Source organism: Sporothrix schenckii (genome assembly GCF_000961545.1).
Source record: "Sporothrix schenckii 1099-18 chromosome Unknown Cont47, whole genome shotgun sequence".
Taxonomy (NCBI): Eukaryota; Fungi; Ascomycota; class Sordariomycetes; order Ophiostomatales; family Ophiostomataceae; genus Sporothrix; species Sporothrix schenckii.
The window spans coordinates 1,455,217-1,472,241 of record NW_015971148.1 but is presented as its reverse complement, the minus strand read 5'-3'; the positions used below and the strand labels follow the sequence as shown (position 1 = coordinate 1,472,241).

Sequence of the window (17,025 nt, the reverse complement as noted above, 5' to 3'; positions counted from 1 at the left end):
CTCCACTTCCAACCCCCTTGACTACTGCTGGTTTCAAGATCACTTACGGACTTCATGCGTCCGCCATCTGGTGCGTATTGGCAGCATTGTCTGAAGGCTTCCGCCTCCACCTTTTGTTTCTAGGGCCTGTCACTCGTAACAATGTTTCCTGATGCCTTAATTGCTGTGTCATCCCACGGCGGTTCCATCGTTGTTTTACATCACTCTAGTTCATCTGGGCTTTTGATCTGTTTTTCTTGTTTTCTATCCACCTCACGAAAAGTCTCCCCGCAATGAGAATGACTCCATTAACCATGTTTTCAAGCTTGACCGAGACGTCCATGGCGCCGGCTAGCTCAAAAGATGCCGCCGCGGCCGGCAAAGCTGCCGGCAAGTCAGCAAGCAATCGTCCGAGTCCCCTTCGGTCCAACCGGGCGGCTTCCAAGACAGATACAAAGAAGTCCGCATCCACATCGAGCTCCAGACAACCGTCGAGTGCCCTCGACGGCCCCTCGCCGAGCGAACAAACGACAGACAAAGAAACTCAATCGGGCAATGGCAAGGACAAGTTCGACACGTTTGGCGACGCAGCAGGGTCCGATGACAATTCACCAGAACCACCACGGGCTTCCGTCGACATGGATGAGTTGCCCATTGAGCTGATCGGTCTAGCCGACAGGTATGTGTCTACGCTCTCCATTTACCAAAAATATTTCATGACAAGCTACTGACGCTCCTCCAGCTTCATCGAGTCTCTGCAGGTCAAAGTGCACCCGACGCCGCCGAACATCGACAGTCTCTCCCAGAAGTTCCAGGACTTTTATGCCACCGCGTCTACCCACATCGCAACACACATTGCCGCCCTGGCTATGCGTCAGAACCGCGAGCGCTCACCACCACCGCCGCCCATCACCGCCCGCTCCTCCGCTGCCAGCATCCTGCGGGCCAAGGCGGCGTCCATTGGCAGTAAGGACAAGTCCAGTACACCACCACCGCCGCCACCCAAAAACGAGTCCGAGCAGCGGATGCTGTCGTCTGAGGAAATTGCCGAACGCAAGCGTGCACGACGTGTGCTGGAGCAGAAGCGGGGACTGATGGAAGAGGCTGCGGAGCGGAGGCTCTGCGAAGGTATCTACGACCGCATCTACCGGCACAGAACCACCCAGGATGAGGCCCAGGACGAGAAGCTGCGCTCCAAAACGGCCGCGCTCGACCTGGTCGGGATCAGCCCGGCCGACCTCGGCGTCGACCTGGGCGTTGCGACCTCCGCCTCACCAGAGGCAGTGGCCACAAGACTCAAGGAGGTCCGGGAGTGGCTGGAGCCTGCGCGGCAACAGCTCGTCCAGATGGGCCAGACGCACTACCCGCTCGGCAAGCTGAACCGCCTTAAGGCGGCGCACAAGAGCATCGTGGACACGTTGGCGCACTTCCACCCGTCTTCGTCGGCCGACGAGATCATGCCCATGCTGATCTATACGCTGATTACGCTGCCACCGGAGCAGCTCAACGTCGTCAGCGACCTCAACTTTATTCAGCGGTTTCGGTGGGAGCAGAAGATGGAGGGTGAGGCCGCGTACTGTCTGACCAACCTCGAGGCGTCCATCAGCTTCCTCGAAACGGTGGACCTATCCACCCTTCGCGCGGACGAGGCGCAGTCTGGGCCTGTCAAAGCCCCGGGTGCGGAGACGCCCAAAACCGAGACATTCCCGCCTGCGTACTTTGCTCAGCAAGGCCTGACGGTGCCGGTGCCGACGGCAGCGACGCCAAGCGCGCCCGAAATCAGCACCCCCGAAGCGACGGCGACGGGCATGAACCTGAAGTCGACGCCATCGCCCTCGGCGGGCCTTATTGCGGCCGTGCAACTGCGGAACCGGCGGCTGAGTGACTTAGTAAACACGCCCGCCCATGCGCTGAGCACGGCGAGCGATGCGGTCATGAACACCTTCAACGCGGCCGACCAGGGTCTCAAGACAATCGGCAACAGCCTTGAGGGTAGCTACCGCCTTCTGTTTGGTCGGCTTGGCCAGCCACAGCAGCAGCAGGTGTCCGGGCCAACCGCCGACGGTGCTGCCACGGCCGACGTTGTGCTGCCCAAGACGCTCGACGACGCACGCAAGCTGGTGACGACACCCCCTCCTGTAAGCGAGGACGAGGCCTCTGTCGACGGCGATGACAAGCAACAACAACAGCAGGGCAAGACGCCACAGACGACGCCGCCGCCACCGCGGAAGGTCTATCGACGAATCTCAAGCCTCAACATGTCCACTACAGCCAACACAGACAAGGACAAGGACAGCAAAGACGGCAAAGACGGAAAAGACGGCAAAGACGGCAAAGATGGCAAAGACGACAAGATGTTGACCGTACTGGCCGGCCGGAAGGCGACGTCGCGTGACCCGAGTGCCGACAGCTCGCGCAGCTCACGCAAGGCCCTGGCGGATGACGATGCGCCTTCCACGGTGGCTGCCACGAATCCAGCCTTGCTCGACTCGGTCCGCAGCCTGGGCAATTCGTTCAATCCCATGTCACGGCTGTCGAGCATCGGCAACTTTCGCGGATTTGGGCGCACAGCGTCGACATCGTCTACGCCGTTGGCGGTCGCAACTGGTGAAAAGTCCGACGGCGGCGATCTGGCTACAGTAAGGACCATTCCATTTTTTGAGGGAAGACGAAGAAGAAGAAGAACGACCGCTAACCTTTCCAGGCCTTCCCTGATATTGCGGCTGCGCTGCCGCCGAAACCACAGATCGCACCCCCGGTCAAGCGGTTCATGGAGCTGCACAACCCGGCCGACCTGCGGATCAGCGAAGTCATGGAGCTGCTCCGCGACTACCGGCGACTGGCAACGGCACTCAAAGACCTGGGGGCCTTTGAGAAGTGACGAGGATAGGAGACGTGAGCGGGAGAGATCAGTGTCATTTGCATGCGTTTACATTGGGCACTCATGTGATCTTCGGCCGCCTTGTTGGTGATTTCGTCATTGTACACTGCACCTAGTCTAGACATACGGAGGGTTTTGGTAACCACCTAATTCATACGCTTTTCTTCCTCTGGCTGCTCTTGTGGGCGGTTCTGTCTCATAGGCCATAATTCTACTCTATTGGCCAATATGATAGCTCTAGTCTATTTTAGGTATAATGTAAACATCTGCCACTTCAGTACATAGAAGCTGCTGTACTACGTTGGAACAATTCGAAACGAGTCTGGTCATCTCACGGAGGCACCAAAGATATCGAAAACAATGCAAATTATATGGAATAAAGAAGAGAGAGAGAATGCGATAAACGAAGAGAGTATGTACCGTGACCAAAAACAGCAAAAGGCAAGAGAGTTTGTAAGCAAAAAGGTTGTCGAAAGTCAGGCCCTAAAATAGATGTTTAAAACAAGAACAAAAAAACGCCGGAGCAGAACCGCACATGCAACACAAAGTAAAGACAATCTAGTCAATGATCAACAACAATGAGCGAGAACGTCAGAAAATTTCCGTCCTAGTGCACCGGCTTCTTTGGGCTTTGGCTGCCGGCCGGGGGCAGTGAGTAGGAGGAGGACGACGAGACGGACGACGAGGTCGAGTTGTGCTTGTACTGTTGCTGTGACGACGATGACGCCGACGAAAACGTAGATGCTTGTGAGGGCGTTGCCGAGGCGGGCTGCGGCTGGGTCTGTGGTATTTGTGGTGAGGAGGAGGCGCCGGAGGGCTCCAGGTCGCCCATCATTTTGTCCATAAAGGTAATGTAGTCGTACTGCGGCGTGCCCCGGTCCTCGGCCAGGTCGGGCCCGGCGTGCCTCGGCATCATGGTCACGAGCTTGTCAATGACCTCGTCCGGCACCAGCGAGTGGCGCAGGTCCATTTCGGTGACGTAGGGCTTGCCGTCGGCGACCTCGCGGAAGGACTGGAACACCTGCTCGGCGGTGTTTTGGTCTTCGGTGACGTCGACCATGAAGCGGATAAACTGCTCAAACGACACGCGGTCCTTGTGGATGGTGATGGAGCCGTTGCCGGTGGTGGTGCTGGCGGCGTCGACAAAGTACTCGTGCATCTCGTCCTCGGAAAAGACCAGGCCGAGCGAGGCCAGGGCGGCGGAGAACTCGAGCTCCTGCAGGGCGTTGCTGTCGTCGCGGTCAAAGTGGCGGAACACCGACTCAAACTCCTCGAGCTGGATGGGCGTGAGGTTGGTCATGCTGCGGGCGACCATCTGGTTCTCGAGGAAGGCCAGCTTCTTGGACACGCTGGCCTTGACCAGCCCCAGCTCGTAGGTCAGCTCGTCGTACGTGTACGTGGTGAAGTCGTTCTCTTCAATGTTGGCCTCCTGGCACTGGGCGTCGACGGCGGCAATGGTGGCCAGGTACTTTTCGAGGGGCGGCAGGTTCTGGGACAGCTTGCGCACGTGGTGCAGCTGGTCCTCCACGTCGCCCTCGAGGCCGGAAATGGCCAGCTGGACCGTGTTGAGGGCGAGGGCGAAGTCGTTGGCCTTGTCGGCAAAGGACTTGCGCAGGTTGTTCTTGATGTCGCGGATGGTCTCGTTGATCAGCTGGCCGCGGCTCATCTCGGACGTGGCCAGCGCCGCCCACTCGCGGTCCATGACCTCGAGGCGCAGGTCGGTGGGCGGCTCGTAGGGCCGCAGGCGGTAGGTGCCGAGCTTGGTCTTGATGTTGCCCAGCAGTGTGGCCAGCTCGCTCTTCTCGGCGACCCACTCGCGCTTCCGGCCGCGCTTGTACGAGGCAAAGGCGGCGGCCTGGGCCTTGGCGTCGGCATAGGTGCCGGCAAAGGTGGCGTCGCGCCACGCGCCGACCTGGGCGCGGATCTGGCGCAGCAGCTCGGCCACGCGGCGCTCGTAGGCGCTCTGCATCTCCCAGGCGCCCTGCATGTTGTTGACAAACTTTTCGACGCGGCGGCCGGCGTTCTCGACCTTTTCCATCTGCGAAAAGGCGTGGAACCAGTAGGCAATGTAGGTCATCAGACTGCGGTCGTCGGGCTTGGCCACGTCGCAGACGTCCTCGACGTCGAGCAGCTTGGGGATGCCGATCTCGCGGTGCGCCAGGTCAAAGGCCAGCTGCATGTTGCCGCGGCGGTCGTTCTTGTCGAGGGCGTCGTAGTCGATGAGGTCCGGGCGGTGGATGTCGAGGAGGGCGCAAAAGGCAAGGCCGTCGTTCCAGCTGGCGCTGAAGTCGCGCACGTCGACCTCGTCGTAGCACGCCGTCTTGCGCTGGCACCACAGCAGCAGGCCCTCCTTGGCCGTCATGCCCTCCTCGTGGATGTCGCTGATGGTGAAGCGCAGAATCAGCGTCCAGATGAGGCCCAGGATGATCTTGCGGTTGCCGTCGACGACGTCTTCGGCGCCAATGTTGGTCATCTGGATGCCGCGCGACTTGATAAAGTTGAGCGACAGGTTGGCGTTCTCAAAGCGCTGGACGCGCAGCTTGGGCTTGGCGGCGTAGCGGCCGAGCGACTCGTTCGACAGGCACTCGAGCAGGTGGATGAGCAAGACGCCGTCGCTCAGATCAGCGACCAGGTCCTTGACCTCGAGGTCGCGCTCCTGCAGCTTCGTGTTGAGCCATTTTGTAAACGTCTTCTCCTGGACCTTGATCCACCGCTGCTGCTCTGCGTAGGCCATTCTGGCGAGGCCTCCTCCTTGCTGCTGCTGCTCCTTGTCGTCGTCGGCGGGCGACGGGCTTGTGTTGCTGACTCGACGGCTGGTCCAGTCCCAGTCTTTGGCTTCGCGGCTGCCGTTGGTGTCTCTGCGGGCGAGGCTGTCGCTGTCCTGCTCTTTGGAGGCACTGCTGTCGCTGCTGGGCTCGTTCAGGGCCACGCTCGCGGATCGTTGGACCCTGGCGGCATGCAGCTGCTTGGCGTTGCGGCGGCTTCGCGTCAGCGGACGCTGGTGCTGGGGTGCGGTCTGGATGCTCGGTACGGCGGCAGTCGAGGGGAGCGGCGGAGACGCGGACGGGGCGAGTGACGAGAGCGACGAGAGCGACGAGGCGGCACTGATGATCGAGGCACGTCGGGGATCAAAGTCGGCGTCGACGTGGACAGGAACGGCCGCGTCGGTCGAGAAGGAGGCGGCGGAAAAGGTCGAGACCGCCGAGACGAGCGACACGGACGACGGACGGTTGACGAGGTCGTTGGGCTTGGACGGGATGGAGGGGTGTTGGGCAAGCGGCACCTGATAATGCTGGTAATGCTGGTAATGCTGATCCTGATGGTCGGGGTACGTGTGCGTTGTGTCGACTGAGTTGAATTGGTCTGGCTGGGCAGCTTCGATTTCGCCGGTTTCGTAGGGTTGGTGATACGGCGCTGTGTGCTGGACGGGTCGTTCTTGCTGCCCCTGGCGCTTGTGCTCCTGCTCGTCATGTAAACAAAGGCTGGGGAACGCCTCATTGGCTTCGGCGATAGCAGCGTTGCCGGGCAGGCTTGGCGCGGCGATGGAGGCCATTGTGTGGGAGGTGCGCTGTGTGGACAGGGGCAATAGGGGCTAGTTAGCGGTAATCGGGGCTGCACACAGCGGGTTATCGACTTCCTGTTTGGCCCTGTGGCGCGCCGGAATGGAGGGGCTTGGGTTGTATCGGGCCCCGCAAAAACGGTACGGTCGGTACTTGTGCCGCTGGAAGGGTCTGGAATGGACCTGCCCGGACGAGTGCCACAGTTGGACTGGGGGCGCTAGTCCGCTGGAAATTGGTACGCTTCGCTATTAATAGCGGATGCGGAGAGAGATGCGTTGAAGAATTCGAAAACGAACAAAGGACGAAGGACGAAGACAGAAAAATAAGAGAAATCGACCAAAAATGAGACAGATGAAAAAATAAAAGAGGAAGAAGAAGCAAGTGTGGTAGCGGTGAAATACGGGAGAAAGGAGGGCAAAAGAGCGCTTTTGCTCAAGTGTGAGAGCTCTGTCTGGGATTATATGGGATCGACATCGAGGACACAGAGTCGAGGAATAGAAAGGTGCTTATTTATGTTGTATATATTAAATAAATAAATAAATACAGAACAGCAGCTCACGAAAGCCGAAACAGTCCTTCTCTCGTCTCCCGTCGGGCCAGTCTGTCTTGCATGCGTCCTGTCATCCAGTTCTTCGTACCTTCCTGCCGCCTTCCTGCCCGCCTTCCTGTCCGCCTTCCTGCCTTGTCTGTGCCGTATTGTTGCCTCTTGCCGTTTTGGGCGCCTCTCACGCAAATGCGGCCAGGCCTGAAACACGGTGCCTCAATCTAGTGTGCCGCGCCTGCCCCAGTCCCCTGCCCCAGTCCCCTGCTGCACATCATTGTTCTGGCTGTGGGATTTCCTGCATTGAGCAGACCGCAGAGTCCCTTGTCCCTTTGTCCTTTGGTCGTCTTTTGGTCATGCCGGTCGCTTGTGTGCGACCCGCGCCTCGATTTGACGAATGGCCTGGCGTGTCTCGCCTTCGACTCTGGCACACTCCTCCCTGGACAGCCGCTGCTCTCTCTTACCTTTCCCATCGTTTCGACGCTGCCTGAATGGGGGAGACAGGGAAAATATCACAAAAGCAGGGAAGGCTGACGCGAATGGCGACAACGGCCTCGAGGACGATCAACTGGCGCTGTGTTCGTTCATGCACTCGACGTGGGAACAGGGCTCGGGGTCAAGGCCAGCAACGATGCCATCGTTTCGTTTGGAAACGCAGGTCTCGCACTACAGGATCCAGCATACTGAATACAGTGGAGAGAACGTGGCTCTTGGTTTGCCAGATAGGTTGGAGACTCGTTTCTGGTCATTCTTGGGCATCAAGGAATGGCACGTCTTGCTGGACAGGCCAATTGGGTCACCTGCTTCTCGCATCACGGCGTCTACTGGAACCAACTCAGTTCATGGCGCGATGCACGTCGCCTTACTTTCTCTGCAAGTCGTATGCCACCGTCCTCGAGACTCGTTGTTCTCCACTGTAGGCGGCCCGGCAGTGTTGCATCAGTTTATCCAGCCCAGGAGGCGAGGGATGCATGAATTCTGGGCGAGGCTGAGATCGCAAGGGGAATGACAAAATGGAGCCAGTGGCGAGTACAAGGAAGGTTGAAAATGATACAATGGGGGTTTTGTTAGCCTGCGTCTCGTCTTTTGAGGGTGTTTTATCTCCTGTGGTCTGCAAACATCAAAAGGTATCCAACAGTGCGTTGTACTTTATCCTTTACTGGATATGTCGTCTGTTGTCTCCGTTCGTCCCAAGAGAGGAGGATCATTGCGCATCGTCCTACCATCTCATATTCTCTTTGCTTCTATCAGAGTGATCCGGATCGCTTGAGCTTCCGGATCTGCCCAACAGCTGCGTTGCTCTCTTTTATGTCTCAGCTCATTTCCCCCCTTTGCCGTGAATCGGTTCCTGATTATGGCCGTTTCTCTTACATCGATGGCTAATTTCTGGATTTCGTTTAGTGTTGGTGCGAGAAAACAAGATCGTACAAAACAGGTACAAAGCATAGAGCTACTATCTGTGATTCTTCGTCTTGTGTAAGTCGGATCGCCTAGTTGGCTTGCTTTTTGGTGGAGCTTGGCTGTCGCGGCACGGCAGGAGACAGAGCGGCAGGCTCAACAGCTGCTCGTAATACTTTGAAGTGGCAGACGGGCCGGCAACGAATTGTGCGGTAGTAGCAGGAAACTCGCCTACTCCGCGCTCGGGGCCGCGGGACAGCACTCTAGCTTCATATCCTGCCGCCCGTCATGAGTGTTGCGAGCCTGGAAAATGAGAGCTGTAAAGTGCCTGTTCCTGGATGCTACCATGCAGCCGTCCGCTCGGAGTCTCGCCGATATTGCATTTGCTGTGGATAGGAAAATGATAAACAAGTAAACGGAACGAGAGAGCCCAAGCACACGGTATTTGTACAGCAGTTCGCTCGTCGCCTGGTCGTACGTTGAGGCGATTCCTAAAGGACAACAAGGTAGCTTCTTTGTTTACTTGTGGCCCTTTCATTGATGGTAGCATACGATTATTGTCACAGGCTCCTGCGCGACAACATTTCCGAAAGTAACAAAGAGCCAAGAAAAGGACCAAAAAAACTGAAGGGAACGTCTTAGAAAGAAAATCAAAATGAGGGAAAAGTGCAAAACCAAGTGCCGTAAATCTGAAAGAAATGGCTGACTCGGGATATAGAAGACAAATGGAAGTGAAAGAAGAAATAAAAAAGAGGGGTATAAAACACGAAATGAGCTGAATGTAGCACAAAGAAAATACAAAATAGGCAGCTTCGAAAACAAAATACAGTGTTGACCCCAAAACCAAAACGCTGATGCAAAATCACTCGGACGCCTCGACTCCTCTGTTTGTCTCTTCGTTTCTGGACACCACCACCCACGACTCGAGCTCCTCGAGGTATTTCCTTTCACGCTCCTTCTGCGTGGGCGGCCATAGCAGCGTCGTGGTCCCCGGCTCGCCACGCTGCACATCGTGGATGAAATCGCGGATCACCATGGCCGTCTCCAGGGCTGTCAGCCCCGTCGAGTCGATGCGGACGCCCTGGTATGCCTCAGGCGCAGTGGGCTCGCCAAAGACCGGACGCGGACCGAGCTGGAACTGTTGATTCACAAAGTGGGCCGGTTTCGAAAAATAGTACACGTCCTCCTCGCCGCAGTGCAGCTTCTTCAGGGCATGGGCAGCCTGTTGCAGTCCCGCAGGCGCCATGGCTGCGATCTGGTTCTCGGAAAACGCCACACCGCGGGCCCGAGCTGCTTGGACGTATTGGTGCTCCTCCCGTTGCCGGCACTCGAACCGACGCTGGTGCTCCGCTTCACTGCATGTTAGGTAGATGGGGATGAGTCGCCGGTCAAACACGTCCGCTGCTGTCCGGTAGCTTTTTGCCGCAAATTCTCCGCTCTCGCCGTTGTACTTTGGCAGGTACTCTGTGAAAATGACAGCACTCGCGCTGCGCTTCTCGTGGAGCAAGCCCTCTTCCAGAGCTGAATGGCGGCCGCGGTCAAGGCGGTCTGCAGCGTCGCTGCTAGGCTTCTTGCGCGCCAACGTGGAGAGCGACGAGCAATATCTGGCCACGGAACTCGCCGTTTGCGCATCTGGCTTGCTTGATTGACTGGTATGTCCACCGCCAGGTTGCTGCACGTGCTCCCCATTTTCAGCATGAAGAGCCAAGCTCAGGTGCTCGACATCGATGACGATCGCACGACCGTCCGCAAAGACCTCGATGGGCCGGTGGTGCTTGTCACGCTTGTGGGCGCTCGCGCTGGCTCGGTCTTTGGAGGGCCGAGGAGATGGGTCCCCAAAAAAGTTGAACGCCGCTTCCCGCAGTGTCGTGACGAGACCAGGTCGGTTACCATCGTCCAGAAGATACGCCAGCTCTCGTGCGACGGTCGACTTGCCAACAAAAGGTAGTCCGTTAATTAGAATCATCGGGTATCGCTCGTCAAGGGCAGGGTTTCCCGATATCTCCTGGGCCCCCCATCTGGCCAGTCCTCTGAGCATCATAGCAGTCCTATCGCTCTCCGTCCGGAACCAGTTCCTTAGAATAGCCTGCTTGTTCTCCCGTGGACTTCCCTTGTCGCCGTTGGTTGATATTGGGGGCTTGTAGTGGAGGAATTTGTCGATGCCGATGGAATGGACAAGGTTGTGGGAGCTGTCCTCGATGGACTTTCCAAGAGACTGCCAAACGCTCGTATGTTTCCCAGAGTGAGACCAGAAGTCATGCCACCGCACCATACAGTCGCTGTTTTCCAGCTGCCGACGTTCTACCTCCACCACCTTCCGTTTTGATTCTTTGTGTGGTTGAAGGAGCTTTTTGAACAAGGACAAAGTGGATTCTTTTTGTTGACTCTCTGAGCTTTTCTGAGACGAACTCTCTCGTGATTCGACACTGGATTTCCGTCGGAATGATAGTCGCCGTCCTTTGTCTCCTCGCATGGTGCAAGCCGGATATGGGAACGACGGAGAACGGGATCGACGAGATGGGGATAGCAGATGTATAAAAATCAGGTACAGCACAACTGAGAGGTAATAGAATACCACCAAGGAGCAGTCACGAACAAATTTAGGGGGAAAAGGTAGGTTGGAAATACAAGCCAAATCGAGTGGACCGGTGGGCAAGCTCTGCCCGTCTACCACGGAAGAAAAACGAGGTTGGAGAAAAGAAGGGCGACAAAAAAGAAGACGCAGAAAAGAAGTGTTTTCGGGGTAAACGCAGGAAACCCACAGGAAGCTGCCCACATAGCAAGAGTAGTCAGCCGAGAAGGTGCAGTGAATAAGTGGCAAGCACTTGCTCTTTCCCCATACGCCGAATGGTGCTGATAACGGAGGAAGGAGTTGTGTTTGTGACATCATCGCAAATGACAAGGAAGGAAGGAGCGAACCAGAGTCTCATGAGGGAAGGTTGACTATCATCAACACCCTCTGATAGCTTACACTCGTCCCAACTGCGCGGGACTTAGTAGCGTCCACGCAAACCAACGGACAGAGCGCTGCCGCCCCGCGGATACCATCAAACACCAATGTTCCGGTCGCTTTCGGTACGTACCGAAGTACACAGATGAGTTAGCACTTATTATTAGTCTTGTTCTTGTTGGAATAGCCTCGTTCTATATGGTAGCTTCATATTCGTTTGGTTGTATGTGCGCCCCTTTTCCCTCCAATAGTCAGTGGCCTCACCTAGCGTCTAGAACTGCCCTACATCTACCCATCGCCGGTTTTGTATCACATCAGCAATGTACTGTCCCTTGCCCGCCAGTCGACTTCGGAACGACTCGCACCAGAGCAGCTCAAGTGCTCCATCACCTGACGTTGCATTCATCTTATGGTAAAAGGACTCTACCACAAAGAGAGGTGCCGACAGCAGGTCGGGCTGTAAAGTGGTGGACAATGCAAAATCGAGACCACGGCACACGTTGCCAGCTAGCTCGCGTACCTCCTTGGGGCCGTAGTAGACGGAAGGGTCGCCGTTTGGGATTTGTAAGTTGCTTGGCAAGTTGGGATAGGGAGACGGAAAGGTGTCCAGCACGGGCTGGAAGATGATCTCGTAGAGGCTCTCGACGCACGGATATAGTAGGACGAGGGTCGCCCAATAGTAGATGAACATGAGGGCCGTGACGGTGTCGCGGAACGCAAATGTGTCGGCAAAGGGGATCTGGGCGTCCACTGACGTGTGTTCTGGGTCCGCAATCCAGTACCAATTGCCGATGGCGCCGTGGCCGCTGGCCCGGGTCCGTGTTCCGCCGTTCTGAAACCCACCGTCCACGCTGCCATCCAAGGCGGTCGGCGCGCGGCTCATAGTAGAAGCCCCGTTGACACTGGAGCCGCCTCGCATACCTAGATCCTGGACACTGGCGTGCCACTGCTCAAGAACTCGTTCGACATAGAGGCAGTTGGCCAGCACGTCCTGGGCCATCATCCGGCGTCCCAAGGTAGGCTGGTGGGCTGTGACATTGTCAGCGCGGCTGAGCACGGCGGGAAGAAGGGCTGCGATGTCGAGGAGGCGGTCGAGTCCAGACTTGGGATGGGCCTGCCATGGCGCCGATGTCCACTCGGGATCGGACAGGAACGTGCTTTGTCGGAATATCAGTGCGGACCAAATCTTACAAGTCAGTCCCTCTTCTCATACTGCCCCAAACTCTCACCATCGTAGCAGACGTACCGCATTTGGCCGGTAGACCCGTGCAAAGGAGTGGTGCGCTGGAAATGTGGCGAATCGAGCAGGTCCGGCTCGGCGGACACTGCTGGATTGCATGGCCGGATCCTTCCATTGTTCCGGTAATCCTGATAATAAAGGCGCATTGTGCTGGAGTCAGAGAGTCAGCTTACTGTCATCCAGCTCGAGGGCACACAGACCATACGACAACCCCCTCCATTTGTCAGGATCCGTTTCGCCCCATCTGCGTACCTCGTAGAGAAAAAGGCAAATATTCTCCGCGGGTCTCGCCTCGAAATTTCTGTGGTTGTCTCCTGTCGCTAAATGTACCATGCAGTGTGATGATAAATGAAACTCGCTGTCCCCACTAGGCGGCCGTACACTGGACGGCGTGTACGCCGGGAACGGCGAGAGATGAAAACCGCCATCGGTTTCGTTGTCGTCCTTGTGTCGGACGATGGACTGCAACTGCGTATATAGGGCCGCTGTCTGCACCTGGTGAACGATACCGCCACTGGCAACCAAGAGGGAGTCATGCCATGCTGACCGCAACGGTGGGATAAGTACTAAATCGGGCGCGCTGATGCCGTTGAGCATACCTACGTTGGGCCGCTGGGTCATCATGGCGGAGTCAATGGGTATAACAGCTGTGTCGAATTTGGCAGGTGACATGATGCCTGACAGCGTGGGTGCAAATGACTCGGATAAGTACCGCTGCTGCTCATGGATAGAAATAGGAACAGAGGGCGTTGGTGATAGGGCAGCGGCAGGTGAGTTGGATGTCGTCCTCGACACGGAAGCCGACCGTGAGTTCGAGCGTGACTTGGGGCTGGATCTGCTCTTTGCACCGCTGCTGCTGCTGCTGCTGACACTGGTACTGCTTCTGCCAATGTTGCTGGGTGTGTTGACTGCTGTTGTGACTGGCGTTTTAGGCTTGACCACGCGAGGCGGATGGGACGAACACCGGCCGCCATCTTGAGGTGTGCCGATAATAAATACTGTCTCACGGTCATAGCCGGCACACTCGCGGCCGGTATCGTGGCACTTCTTACAGTAGGGGCGTGTGTTGTCGCACTGGTGTTCATGTTAGGAGTCAGGCAAGAAAAGAGGGCAACAACAGGAGTGCCAAAAAATGAAGTATACGATCTGGAGAAAACAGTCCGCCTCTCTCTTCCGCACGTCATACCTTGACTCTGCGTAATCTGCAGGTCTCACAACCTTTGAATTTTCCCGGAACGCCGACCATGTTGACTATGTTGAGACGTGCGTGTGTGTGCGTGTGTGTGTTTGTGTACGCCAAGGAGGGAATTTGCTGATGTTTTGTCAGTTGAAGGATGCTGACGTCGATATCGAGAAATCTGGGGGAGCTAGTGTGACAGGAGTGTCACAGTATTTCGAAATTCGTCGCCCGGCCGTTTTTAGAAAGCCTGAACCTCAAAAGAGCAGGGACAAAACGGGTGAGCAGCTGCTCATCGACACTGTCCACGCTGTCAACCTTGCCGACGTTTTTTCCCAACGACTGCCACGTGCTGCCCATGCGCCGTCGATTTAGAACAGACACATCTGCGGTGGATCAGTGGCAGTTGCTCCGGCGGGTAGCCAACCCGTTTTCCGTTTATAAGCTTTTTTTTCGTCCCCGTATCTGCGTATCTGTTTTCGTTTAGGGGTTGGTATGGTGGTGGCGAAGTATTTATCCTCAAGATCGGAACCTGCCCGGTAAAGAGAGACCATTAAACTGGGAGGATAAGAGAAGAAAGAAGCAGAATGTTTCTTGAAGAGACAAATTCAAATAAGTCAGGCATATACGCAAAGTATGTATTGGTTTCGTTCGAGACGTACTGCAGAGAGGATGGACAACAAAGCAAAACGAGGAAGGTGTTGACAAGATATATGAGTTTGCAAGAAAAAGTGTGACAGTCAAAATGATGTTTAGTATGCACTCTGTGCTTTGGAAATAGTCACAAGAGGGCGCTAACAAGTCAGTGAAGTAAAATATGGCAGCAAGGCAGCGGAGCACTACTCCGTAGGGAGTATGAATAATAAATGGAGAAAAATATACCATGGATGAACGAGCCCGGTAATCGATCCGCGTAAAATGTAGGCTGGAATCCAGATCATGCTCCAGGACAATACAACACCTGTACCAGAAGGAGAAGCGGAGACGGAGACGAGGATACGACTGAGGGCAGGTTCGGGACGCCGAAGAGAGGGCTGAGGGGCGGGCTAGGGAAGGCAAAGGAGTGTGTGTGGGTGGACCTGGTATGTCTGTTTGTGTCTGTGATGAGGTGATGGTTAAGGAGGAAATAAACCGAGTGTGCGAACCGAGTGTGTGGGCCTCTTCTTGATCTTGCCTGCGAATCTGGTCAGGTAATCGTCAGCCACAGGGGTGTGCCCAAGACAGATGTGCCGCCAGACACACTCACACAGAGAAAAGAAAAAGCCACATGGAACCTGACAAGGAGCATAAAGAAGGACGCCAAGGTACCTCCTCTCGTGGCATGGGAGAGCGTCCCAAGCGAAGAGGAAGGCGGGCTAGTGTTGTTAGACACGTCTTTGCAGTGGGGGCTTCAGCATTGACCAGTTCGTTTCCCATTTCAGCCAAGCTTCTGGTGTTTCTTTTCTTTTCTTTTTTTTTTTTGTGCTTGGAAATCGGTATCAGCAGCCGAAAAGCTGCCTGCATAGGGGAAGGGGGGGTGAAGCGAAAGCGGTTCTGGCAGCAGGTATACCAAACTCGGTTCGATGAACCGGGGCAGGGCAAGTTTCTGTTCTGATTTGGCTAGAAGGGAGAGAAAAGTAAAAGGAAGAAACCCTATTCGAGTTTGTGAATAAATGTGCAGAAAGGGGGCTGAGCGTTTTTCGATTATTTGAATATTATTCGAAAAATGTACGGAAGCACTCTTATATCGCTCGAAACCATGGGCTAGAAGCAGCGACCGACAGCTGCTGCTTGGCGTGGAAGGAGCGGAAGGAGCAAACCCAGTATGGGGGACAATAAACCGAGACAAAGGGAAAGAGACGGAAGCAAAAAAAATAAAAGAAAGAAACTACAAGAAAGTCAAAAACGGGAAAGAGCCGTCGAGACATAAAACACGAGAGGAGCAACGAGCAATTATTTTCGTGAATACTTCTGGAATACTTCTTGAATACTGATAACCACATGGCCTATCATGACAAGTAGATGCATGTCCCATGGCGCTTTCGCTCGTAGCCGCTGGCCATCTGTTTGTGAGGCGTGGTCTGACCGGAGCCTGGTGGCTGTGACCGCGCTACCGAAGCTCCTAAAGCTTTGCTGGAAAGCGCCCATGCAGCGCCAATGCGCCACATTGCGCCCTAATCTGTAACTAAAACATAAATATTGAACGGCTAGACGAGAGCTTTTGCACATTCCTACATGGCCTGCCCGGTAGCTGTGCGGTACACTCTGTCGTAAAAGCTGATAAAGACGAATATACAAAGGGAAGAGTAAAGGAGGAAACGCCAGGGAGAGGAAGAGGCAGCCAGCTTGCATTGTACCGAATAGAAGTCAAGTCGTCAGAGCACGAGAGAAACACGAATCTGTCGAGATTTGAGGGCCACTGAGACAATCTAAGTGGTAGACAAAGTGGTAGAGAGTGGCCTCTGTGACGAGAAGGATATCGAGTGTACGCTCTATTACTCTGTTGTGCTCACTGGAAGACTTTCTTTTATGATATTTTGTTTACTTTTTATACTTTTGAACTTGCACTTAGTAGACGAGAATTGATATTGACATTACTAATTTTGCACATATTTTTATGATTATTGATTCCTGCAAATTACGTACTTTCGTTCCGACCTTGGGAAATTTCCTCTGTTGTTTTCATTTTCGTTATTTCTAGTTTTCACTTTCAGCCGACCTTCAGCTCACCCAAACGGTAACTGGTGAGACAGACTGTGCCGTTGGCAGCGTGAGGAGAGGGCCACCGCGACGTTTGCCGACGGAGCATTGATGGTAAAACATGAGGTGGCTGGAAAGGAGCCAAAAAAAGTTGGTGAGCAAAAGGACCCGTGGTACTTTTACATGACAGACCCCGGAGGGGAAACGAAGAACAGGCCGCATTAAGCATGCATCTGGACAAGAGGCAGAACATAGCTGCACTAAGAGGGCCTTCCAGCCCATCTTGAGGATGTTTGTTAGACAGCAAGACACGCCACACAGCGCGCTGCAGCGTTAGCCAGTAATACTACTAGGACCCGGTAGGGCTGCAGGTGGCAGGGGTGAAAGGAACGCTGCTTTCCTTGGGTACCAGGGAACAGTTTGGCAGGTGGACAGGACATGGGCACAACATGGCAATGGCGTGGCAGGCGTTTGCCCGAACCAGGGGGCCTTGCCTGGCCTGTGTACGGTCCGTTGTGATCAGCCCAAGGTTGATGGGGGAAGCGTGGCTGGTTGTCATAGCTTGTCCGCGACGCGCCCCAGTCCAAATAATACACAGTAGTGTGCTCATTGGAGTTAGC

At 55.3% G+C, this 17,025-nt stretch overlaps 4 protein-coding genes across 4 annotated transcripts; 1 reads left to right on the top strand and 3 right to left on the bottom strand.

Moving 5' to 3' along the window:
* Positions 1–293: 293 nt before the first annotated feature.
* SPSK_03065 (uncharacterized protein) lies at positions 294–2,860 on the top strand (the record flags this gene model as incomplete). Its single annotated transcript, XM_016729908.1, has 3 exons — positions 294–658; positions 722–2,618; positions 2,684–2,860. 3 exons carry the CDS (start codon positions 294–296, stop codon positions 2,858–2,860), a joined length of 2,439 nt encoding a protein of 812 aa, XP_016585048.1.
* A 607-nt stretch (positions 2,861–3,467) lies between these two features.
* SPSK_03020 (uncharacterized protein) lies at positions 3,468–6,413 on the bottom strand (the record flags this gene model as incomplete). Its single annotated transcript, XM_016729864.1, has 1 exon — positions 3,468–6,413. One exon carries the CDS (start codon positions 6,411–6,413, stop codon positions 3,468–3,470), a length of 2,946 nt encoding a protein of 981 aa, XP_016585047.1.
* Positions 6,414–9,221: 2,808 nt separating this feature from the next.
* On the bottom strand, positions 9,222–10,832 carry SPSK_03281 (uncharacterized protein; the record flags this gene model as incomplete). The annotated part of the gene is made up of 1 exon (XM_016730120.1): positions 9,222–10,832. One exon carries the CDS (start codon positions 10,830–10,832, stop codon positions 9,222–9,224), a length of 1,611 nt encoding a protein of 536 aa, XP_016585046.1.
* Positions 10,833–11,580: 748 nt separating this feature from the next.
* Positions 11,581–14,086, bottom strand: SPSK_03074 (uncharacterized protein; the record flags this gene model as incomplete). Its single annotated transcript, XM_016729917.1, has 5 exons — positions 11,581–12,495; positions 12,556–12,677; positions 12,723–13,623; positions 13,736–13,916; positions 13,983–14,086. 5 exons carry the CDS (start codon positions 14,084–14,086, stop codon positions 11,581–11,583), a joined length of 2,223 nt encoding a protein of 740 aa, XP_016585045.1.
* Between the last annotated feature and the right edge of the window lie 2,939 nt (positions 14,087–17,025).